General features: G+C 49.9%; 4 protein-coding genes across 4 annotated transcripts; 1 reads left to right on the top strand and 3 right to left on the bottom strand.

Annotated features, from left to right (window-relative positions):
* Positions 1-38: 38 nt before the first annotated feature.
* Positions 39-1,514, bottom strand: J7337_010084 (uncharacterized protein; the record flags this gene model as incomplete). Its single annotated transcript, XM_044827671.1, has 1 exon — positions 39-1,514. One exon carries the CDS (start codon positions 1,512-1,514, stop codon positions 39-41), a length of 1,476 nt encoding a protein of 491 aa, XP_044678265.1.
* A 1,586-nt stretch (positions 1,515-3,100) lies between these two features.
* Positions 3,101-5,383, top strand: J7337_010085 (uncharacterized protein; the record flags this gene model as incomplete). Its single annotated transcript, XM_044827672.1, has 2 exons — positions 3,101-5,047; positions 5,312-5,383. The coding sequence occupies 2 exons, from the start codon at positions 3,101-3,103 to the stop codon at positions 5,381-5,383; spliced, it is 2,019 nt and encodes a 672-aa protein (XP_044678266.1).
* A 1,810-nt stretch (positions 5,384-7,193) lies between these two features.
* Positions 7,194-8,490, bottom strand: J7337_010086 (uncharacterized protein; the record flags this gene model as incomplete). Its single annotated transcript, XM_044827673.1, has 3 exons — positions 7,194-7,303; positions 7,825-8,176; positions 8,230-8,490. The coding sequence occupies 3 exons, from the start codon at positions 8,488-8,490 to the stop codon at positions 7,194-7,196; spliced, it is 723 nt and encodes a 240-aa protein (XP_044678267.1).
* Positions 8,491-9,060: 570 nt separating this feature from the next.
* On the bottom strand, positions 9,061-9,963 carry J7337_010087 (uncharacterized protein; the record flags this gene model as incomplete). Its single annotated transcript, XM_044827674.1, has 1 exon — positions 9,061-9,963. The coding sequence occupies one exon, from the start codon at positions 9,961-9,963 to the stop codon at positions 9,061-9,063; it is 903 nt and encodes a 300-aa protein (XP_044678268.1).
* Between the last annotated feature and the right edge of the window lie 131 nt (positions 9,964-10,094).

A 10,094-nucleotide genomic window follows, 5' to 3' on the forward strand; every position in this document is an offset into this window, starting at 1 on the left:
CAGTCATCTAAGACGTAGCTGACTCTGAGCTGTCCACCTCACGACAGCGTAGCATACTGCACCCAATCAACCCAATTCATCGGCAGCCCGATATCCAGATTCGCCTCCAGCGCATCTTCCACAGCCCCCAGGTTAAAACTCGGATCAATAGCCCCAAACACATCCGCCCCCGAGATCGCATCAATCAGCGAAAAGTCCACGGCCTGCTCCACGCTCGGCACAGCATTGACCATGCTCGGATTCGTCACGGCCACAGCAGTCACCACCGCGGGCGCCGGCGACGGTGATTCCCGCGTGAGCGTGTTAGCAGCGCGCTCCATCTCCTTGAGCACCCGCTCGCCCAAACCGGCTACCACGTTGGCGCTCCAGAAGTAGTCGCCGAATCTGCGGAGCATCTCGCAGTTGCGACGGAATGCGTGCATGGCGCGCGAGCGGAACATGGGCAGGCGGGAGTGGCGCATCTTGCGGTACTCTACGCTTAGGGCGAGGCAGACTGCGTAGGGGACGAAGGGCATGGGGGAGAGGTGGTCGCGCAGGACGGCGCAGGCGATGCGTTCTGCTGCGAGGGAGCGACGGGCGTTGGCGGATGGGGGAGGCAGGGTTGATGCTGCTGTTAGTGTGCCTGGGCGTGGGAGACGACATGATAGGATGATGACGGCGTGGTAGAAGGTTTCAATCGTTGCTGGGATTATTAGATGTGTACTTGACTGAATGGGAGACTTACCGATTAGTGAACCTGGTACTTTGAGGGCATCGGCGTTGACGATCATGGCCTCGAGAACTGGAAGATCAATATACGCAATCTTATCCAGCCCGCTCGCCTCAGCACTGGGCCCCGGGCGATACAGCTCAATGACCTGATCCAACCACTGCACCACACTCAGAAACAGCCTAAAGCACGGCGGTCTCTTCCTAATACACCCATCCAGATTCGCGCCTATATCCCTCTCATGCATAACACACGGCCTCCCATAAACCGCCGCGTTAATCCGATCAACCGCCCAAACCGCACAAAACAGCGTCTCCAGCTCCTCAGAGTTGGGCCCGTCATATCTCAGCAGGTGAAGGCCTAAAGTCTGGATGTGGTGAATAGCGCGGCCGCCCAGTTGTGCGGGGAGGTCTGCTTCTTCGGAGGAGTTGGGCTGTGTGTATAGCGATAAGAGGATGAGGGCGCGGATGTGAAGGACGCGATCTGTTATGATGCTTGTTTCGAGGATGGCGCGGACGGCGGAGGAGAGGGATTGCATAAAGTCTTGGCAGGGGAGGAGATCATCGCCTTTGTTCTGGAGATGAAGATACAGCGCCATGCTTGGGTCTGTAGATGCAGCGAGACAGATGAGTTGTTTCAGCACCACACTCACTGGTTCATCACCCTCCAGCGCAGACTCCGGTATGATCGGCATGATGGGATGAATCTTTTCCAGATACAGTGCTTTTAATTTGAGGTAGTCTTGCTGTGGAGGCAGACACGATAGACAGTGCTCTTTGACAAACGGTAGTAAGAACTGATCCATTATCGGCGGTGGTCGTGAAGTGATGAATTGACTTGCTTGACCGGGATTATTTGACGAAAGCCATATTCCTACATCGCCTTTCTGTGAAGTCTCGCGGATGGATGCTGACCCTGTGGCTTCCATGAACATGCCCTCTGGATTGAGATCGCCCACGAAGCGGGATGATTGATTGGGCGTGCTGCCAGATTCACGCCTTGGAGTTGGCGCGGCGGGACTTGCGTTTGCGGTTGAGTTTGCATATTGGAGCGATGAGTCTGGGAGAGCAGTTCTTTGTGTTGGGAAAGGCAGTGATCTGGTGAGTGTTAATTCGGATCACCGAGGGGAAGTGGTGGGTCACTCACGTTGACCGGGATGTCTCATCTTCTTCTACGGGAGGCGAGGTCTCATCGACTGCATCTTCAGCATGGACGCAGCGCCTCTACTCAATCAGCTCCCCACTCACCATTCATTGGGAGGTTTACCAGTGCTTACTTTTTTCTTGCGACATGAAGCGCATGCGTGCTGGACTTGTTTGCGCTTTACGGGGAGACCACCGCGCGAAGGGTCTGAGGCGACGAATTTGACATGTTTTGAAGGAGTGGGCATTTTGTCTGAGGCATGAGTGAGTGAACGGCGATGAGGTGAGTAAGAGGATCGGATCTAAGTTAGCGGATCAAGGTGAAGGACGCGTTTGGTGGTCGGTGAGGAATGGGAAGGGGATTAGTCAGCTCGGTAAGATTTGGTTGGAGGACAACACCATGAGTTTGAGTATCACGAGATTTTGGATGGAGTGGTTTGTGTAGCGAAAGCATACTTCAAGTGTATTACTGAGAGTGCAAGGGCTATATGGGAGGATGTGCAATGTGACTAATCGGTAGATGCAGGTCTGTGACCCGAGAGTCTGGGTAAGCGCCCGGCAGGAGATTGCGACAGAACTGTGATTGTAATTTGGGAATGGCTTCAATTGTCCTGCCATTTATGGAGGAAAGGATGGATCTTGGCTGTCAGATCGACCGGGCGGCGGGCCATCCCGAATCAAGACACCCTCACAATCACTAACCTCGATCACAATACTATCTCGATAATTGCAATTCAACATGCAACAACCATTCAATAAAAACAATACATCATCGTCTCACAACATCAACAGATCACCCGTTGCCCCTTCAATCACCCCCAAATCTCCAGTGGACCCCCCCAGCAAAACAAGCACCGTGAATGCGCAGGCCCAAAAACACGACCGCTGCCACCAAAAAACATGGCCTGAATTCACGGCCCCATAGCAATTCTCCAGTGGCCGTTTTGCGAGACCCTGCATGTAGTGAAATCCATTGGCTCTCGTTCTTTAGATGGTTATGCGCTAGGCTGGATGGGGAAAAAGGTAAACATTATGCCTGGAGGTCGTGTAAATGATGGCCTGGGGGATGTTTTTGTTATGCTGAGTTGTGTTTTTTTAAAGGCGAGGGGTTCGCTGTTTTGCTGATCTGTTGTTTTGTTCATCGCTTGTTTAGTTATTGGACTTGTTTTGACTTGTATTTATGGTGGTTGCTTTACTATATGAGTCCTCGTAAACTTGACGTCTCATTCAATTGACATACTCACTCATCATGGACGACATTCATCTCCCCATCGCAATAAGACGCTCCCGCCGCAGCAGCATCAAACCAGAGCCAGATATGCCATCATCCCCAATGCCCTCCAAGACCCCCAAGCGCTCCCGACGAGTCCGCTTCTCCGACCCAGGCGCCTCTTCATCCGGCTTAACCCCCATGGTCAATCGCTTCACCGTCGCAACACCCAAACGCCGTCGCCACTCATCCCTCCCTGTCCAAACAACCCCGAGCACAATCCGCTCAAGTCCTGCACTCCCTGAAAGCGGTGAAGTAACTTTTCTACCACTGCGACAAGTCCTCGATGGTCGCGTGCAGCGCAGAATTCGTCGCAATGGTCTGAGCGAGGAGATGAACACGATTCAACAGGAAAAGCGCCGTCGGAACCAAGAAGCAAAGGACGAAATTGAGAAGTTGAGGAGTGAACTGAAAGCACGAGATCGCGAGATTTATGAATTGCAGAATGCGACTATTGTTATCGACACAGATCGCATTTGGGATCTTGAGAAGCAGATCCAAGACCTTCAGGATGAGCTGTCCAAGAGATCTGGTCGCGCTATGGATCAGAGCAGAGGGTACAACTGGACTCTTGCAGCAAGGGAGAAGTTTTCGCAGGACTTCATGGACATGACGCCTGATGAGGATCAGTTTGGGGATGAGACTATGGCGCAGTTCATTTGTAGTACGCCTTCGAGGGCGCGGACTTCGTTTATGACGCCGCCTGCTACGAGTCCTACTGTGCCTGGGACGCCGATCTTTGAACCGATGGAGACCACGGCTACGGTTGGTGTTCAAGCTTGTTTGCCGGATCCGAGGCAGTTGGAGTTGGAGGAAGAGGTGTCGTCGCTTCAATTGGAGGTTGCGAAGTTGACGGATACTCTTGAATCTTACAAGACTCTCAGCGGACGCTTGAGCGACAAATTGTCGGACTACTCACCTAGGGATCAGTCGGGTCTTGAGGCACAGATTGATGCTATGCTGCAAGCAATGTCCGATAGAACATGTGCTCTTCAAACACTCACGTCCTCCATCACAAAACTCGGCTTCACGGGCTCCGATGCCAGCGAAATGATAACAACCCTCATCACAAACTTCCGCGCCGCCCGCCTAGAGCTCGAGTACCTTACCCCAGGCGAAATCACCCTCCCCTTATCATCCCACGGCGCAGAAGTCCTAGATCTCATGCTTACACGCCTGCGTGACATGGCGAAGCGCGCAAAGGAAGATGAAGATGCTATAGATGAGTATCACGAGATCGAGCTCTCCCTCCGTAAGCAACTCGATGCAAGAGTCACAGTCATGGATGGCTTGAAAGCAGAGATGGGAAAGGCTGAGAAGCTTATCAGTGATAAGATTGCGAGGATTAGAGAGCTTGAGGTTGCGAATCAGAGGCTTAAGGGTGCTGTGGATGGGTATATCCGCGATATTTCAGAGCTGGAAGATCTGGTTCAGCGGATGGAGCGCGAAGGTCATGATGCAAAGGATGAGTACGCTGTGCAGTTGGAGGTCAAGCACAAGATCCTCACTCGCAAAGAAGACACCATCGCTTCTCTAGAAGCCAAACTCTCATCCGCCCTCTCCCGCTCCTCGGATCTGCAATCCCAAATCCAGACTCTGCAAACCAGCCATACTCAAACAATTTCAACCCTTAACAAAAAGCACGGCTCAGCCCTCGCAGCGCGCGACTCCAGCGTTCTCAAATACCGAAGTGAGATCGACAAGCTAAATGAATCTCTGCGCTCGGCACATGATAAAATCTGCGGACTGCGCGTTGAGAACGGTGGGTTACGGAGGGAAGTTGACGAGGAGAGAGTCAAAGCGAAAGAGGTTATCGATGCGATGAAGGAGGAGTTGGAGAGGGTAGTAAAGATGAGTCAGGAGTTTTTGACGCCGCGAAAGGAAGAGTCACAGGAAGGGGTTGTGAAGGAGCAGGGGGTTAGGAGGGTGAGTAAGAGGTTGAGGGGGAGGGATAGTGGGATGGGGTTGTTGGATGAGGAGGAGGAGGAGTTCTTTTAGGGGACAGGACATTCATTGCATTTTCTTTTGTTTAGCATATTATTATTTAATTCATATTCATATTAGAGTGAGAGTGAGGTTGGCCGTGATGACTTGCCTTTCTGAGTAAGTACCGATTCGATAGCCGATGAATACCGATCCCCACACCAACCAATCTAGGTAATCAATCACTCATAAATTTCATTTTTTTAGTTTACTCACTCGGAATTACCGTCCGAGTTCGGCCGTTCGAAACCGCTTATCAAGATGCAATCTCATCAATAATCTCGCATCCCCAGACTCTCTCACTTCCCCATTCTCATCCTCATATACCCTCACTCACTCACTACCATATAATATCATAATGACAATACTCATCCTCCGTCCCGCATTCAAACATCCCCTGCGCCACATCCAACGGCGCTTCCAATCCTCACCCCCTAAAAAAGACCCGGTCCCTGTACCCGCCACCGTCGCCCCCCTTCCTTTATGGCAGCGCCTGGGTCCTTTGACAACGGCTGTGCAGGCATATGCGCGTGCGCAGAATAAGAGTCCTTATAAAACGCAGGTTGCTACTGCGGTGGTTATCTACATCGCGGGGGATTTGAGTGCGCAGTATGTTGGTGGGAATGAGTACGATCCTGTTCGGACGTTGAGGAATGCGGTTATTGGGTGTGTTGCTGCTATACCGAATTATAAGTGGTGAGTCTCTTTTTTTTTATATATAGTTTCAGTGAGAGTATGAGTGAGGATGGGGTGAGATTGGGTTGATATTGGGATTTTCTAACAGTGACAGGTTCATGTTTCTCTCCCACAACTTCAACTACTCCTCCCGCCTCCTCTCCCTCGCCACAAAAGTAACAGTCGGCCAAGTCGTCTTCACGCCAATCTTCAACACATATTTCTTCGGCGCCCAAGCCTTGCTATCAGGCTGTGACATCCCGGGCACAATCGAGCGCGTCAAAGACACCGTGCCAACCAGTATCATTAATTCCTGCAAATTGTGGCCCATGGTCACGGCGTTTAGTTTCTCGTTTTTGTCGATTGGTTGGAGGCCTTTGTTTCATGGTGTTGTGGCGGTTGGGTGGCAGACTTATTTGAGCTTTTTGAATAGGATGGCGGAGGTGAAGGAGAGGGAGAGGCATGAGAGGGAGGGGAGGATGGATGTTGGGGGGAGGGTTGGGTATGTTGTTGCTGAGGCTGCTTGATCACTGGGAGGTTTTTCTTCTGTTTGTGTTGGGATAGACTTGGGTTAATAGAATAGATAAAATGGCGTTTAGAGCAAATGAATAAATTTTATATATCATCCTCTGCAGTAGCGTCAGACGCATTTTGCGGTAAGGCAGTCAGTCTCATAAGTACCTAAGTCTATAATAATGTAAGAGGTACGGGACGGACTTGGATTCCCTGAGGTGATCGACCATCTCTTGTTGTTCAGTCAGGTCCCTGGCCTTAACGGAAAGCCAAAGAACGCGAAATTAACACGGTTATATATAGTTGTCTTACATCGATTTTTAAGAGTGTAAATCAAAGTTTCGTTACAAAAACTAAACCTCCATTTTGTTCACAGCAGATAATATAAGTAACTTGATAGTTTCATCTCCAACCCAATGCCCACTCAGGATGACAGTATAGTTGGTCTTCCATCCAGTCCTGGAAGGATTTCGTTGCGTCCAAAAGTTCCACCCCAATTGCTACCACCGTGTCCAAACGAGAGCTCGCATCCTCAGACAGCAACAAGGAGCAGGCCATAGCCAATGCAACGCCTGAATTGCGACATTGGACATTCACCCTTACTAGTGTGCCGATCACACGCTCCATGATATTATAGTCTTGGAGTGCAAGATCTCCATCGTACATTATCTCAAGCGCATTAAAAAGAATTGCTTGGAAATTCTCATAGAGTATTCCTCGCCACCCCTCAGAATTCGCAAATAAAAGTCGCACGCACTGCTCGAATATCATCAAGAAGAATATACCTCTTGGATCTTGGCAATGCAGACTTTGAGGTCTGAATGACGCTTCTGGGCTTCCAAAGACTTCTCGTACCTTTCGTCGCAGGATTATTTGAAAAGCTCGCAATCTTTTCTCGTCATCAAGTGCATGACCTATCTGTTTCATTGCTTGCGCCAGTCCGTTGAGCTGTCCACAGACCTGTCGTAACCAGGAGCCATTCTTTTGTAAGAGCCTCTTGAGGCGTAGGAACTGGACATCAGTTCCAGTATCTGTAACAGTCGCGATGTCCAAGAATGCATGAGAAGATTCTCTGGCGTGTTGATTGGCAGTATTGCCCATGAGGAAAATTCCTCCACCCATCATATTTCCAAGCTCCTGCCAGCGAGCCAAGTGCATGTCATCAAGCCCATGCAGGAGAAATGGAAATTCACCGAGATAGATGAATGGCGCCCCACGAGGAAGTATACAACTCGAAAGCCTCCCCATGAATCTACGCAACTCTGCCCGAAGACGGAGGAATGAGGGACGAAGTACTCGGTAACCTCCTATGGGTAGCGTCTGCTGGGATCTGATTGGCATCCTTGCTAAGGCCAGTATTGTCCCAAAAGAGTTCTCAACAACCCTTTTGAAGTGCTTCTGGTCTGTTGGGAGAAAAAGTCGTTCAGCTTCGATTTGTTCATATTCTCTGGCTCTGTCCCCAGACGTGGTAGATTCTCCAGTGTTGAGATGACAAATTTCAGGGATACCTTGAGCGGTATTGTCCAACATACTTTGCCAGAGGAAGCGATCGTGATCAATGTCCGAGGGCGGTGCAGGTCCTTCTTTAGGTTCCTGGGTTCGCTGGCCAGAGTGGAGCTGCTGTAAGAATCTTGCCTTGGTGCCCTGTTCAATCTTCATATTCATGTGTAGACTGTTGTTAAATTCGTCGAAGCTCTCTCGAAACTTCTTTGGGAGACCTCCACGAAAGGCCTTGAGCTCGTTGGGTAGATTCCCCCAAAAGTCTGCCCCAGAGCGAAGCTGCCCAACAGTAATGGAGACGTAAATCCATAATGCAAGGCGGACGCGCCGTTCTCGGTCCGAGTGGTCCTTGATAGAGCTCTTGAACATTTCTTCAATAGGATCCTGTAAAGACAGTGTCAGTATCCTAATATGCAATGTCTTGTAATAATCCTCACTGGTCCTGAAATCTTAGTCGATGAAGTAAGAAAGCTGTGACCCAACAAGTACAGAGCACTGTAAATGAAACTCCTCTGCTCGTAAATGTCGTCGCTAGCATTGTTTGCAGCATTCTGAAGATACCGAAACAGCTGTAACTCCACGTATCGGGAAAGGAGCCATGAGATCTTTGTAAACACTTCAAGGATATCGAATCTGCCGATATTTGTGACCAGGTCATCCTCATATGGGTTATCGAGGCATCGGTCATCACAAAACATTGCAACTTGACGCTGAAGAATGTCAATTTGGCAATTCTCTCAGCCGTGTATTCAACTCACAGTCCACTTCAGACGATCGTTGCCGACCAAGATACACGGAGAACCTGCAGTATCTACAGGAAAGTTTCTCAGTAGTCGCGCTTCTGCCTTCCTCACCATAGACGACCTAGGCTTTTGATATCGTCCATCGGGGAAACAAATAGTGAGTAACCCTTGAAAGGCAACTGTGCATGGGAAAACGATGTTTGCGGACAGGCAAAAATTCTTCTCTGACATCTGTTTCGCGTGCGCCAGGGCCTTTGTTGCCAATTCTTCATCTAGGCATGCTGTGAACAAGGTTTCATTCATCGATGGCTCTGAGGTGATCAAATTAGTAATTTGGCGAGGCCATGATGATCGCGCAATTAGATGCAATGGATATACTTATAGCAGCTTAGAATGTTACTACTCACTATAGAAGAATGATCCTGACTCTATTATGTCAAGAAACTGGGCTTTGGTGCATGGGACTTTCCAGAGCCGAGGCTTGCGAAGACCCAAACACGCTTTGCATGGGATCCCCCCGACACACTAAGACGACTCTTGTGAATAACCGTCACCCACGAAACTGGCCGGGAAATAGTGATGTATTACCGTGATATTATTTCGCCGGCAGCGGATGCAAACTCCATTCTCGCGAGCGAGAGCCTGCCCTTCTGCCTGTTCTCTCGTGAGTGGCCCTCGACGTCTTGGTCGGCTTGGTCGTGGCAAAGGAAAATGAACTTGCGTCGGAGGTGCGTTCATCTGGATAAATCTCTGGTCCCCAAATCCGGGTGACTGGGGCGCTTCGGGCATCATACGAGTCATCTCGACAGGATAGGCGAAAGACTCAACTAGACATTGAACTGTTAGCTCATAAAGACGACGATCTTGATCAGTAGTTGTATTACCCGGAGGGTTTCCAAGCGTGTTGAAGGTCTCTGCAGAGAACTGATAATTCTCTGATGTCATCGAGTTAAGACCAACTTGGTATTGCGGAACATGGCCTTGATATTGAGGAGCATCATGGACAGGGTATAAAGTGGTACCCGGGAGGTCGCTGTTATGAAACGCATTACCCGTTAAAATCTGCGTTATGTCAAGATCATCTATAACGCCTGGGGCCTCAAATGCCGGCGCATCGAGCATCATGGAATCTGTTCCTGAACAAGCGCCATGACTCGTGTAAGTGTGAAGCTCATAGAGGAGAACGTAATGCCACAAACCTAGCTGTTCCGGTTCTTGCGTAGCTTCTACTGTCTCATCAAGGTCCATGAGGCATGAAAAATCAAAGTCTGGTGATCCTAGCAGAGATAGATCCAGACTTTCCATGTAGTTTGAGCTGCTATTATTTTCGACCTGCTGCGAGGAACCAGAGGCCAACTCTGCTCCCGCAATCGCACCAGTGAGAGAAGTGGGTTCGGCGACATGGCGATCTGGATCGTCCGGGTCCATAGTGAGAAATGAGTTGAGTGTTCTGCTCGTTGTTATCTGGGATTACAACTGAGGGCATTGTGCTCTCTCTTATACCGTGAATAGAGAGAGTACTGAGACAAGGCCTTGTGGTTACAACCAATAAGAACTGA

Source organism: Fusarium musae, chromosome 7, assembly GCF_019915245.1.
Source record: "Fusarium musae strain F31 chromosome 7, whole genome shotgun sequence".
Lineage (NCBI taxonomy): Eukaryota > Fungi > Ascomycota > Sordariomycetes > Hypocreales > Nectriaceae > Fusarium > Fusarium musae.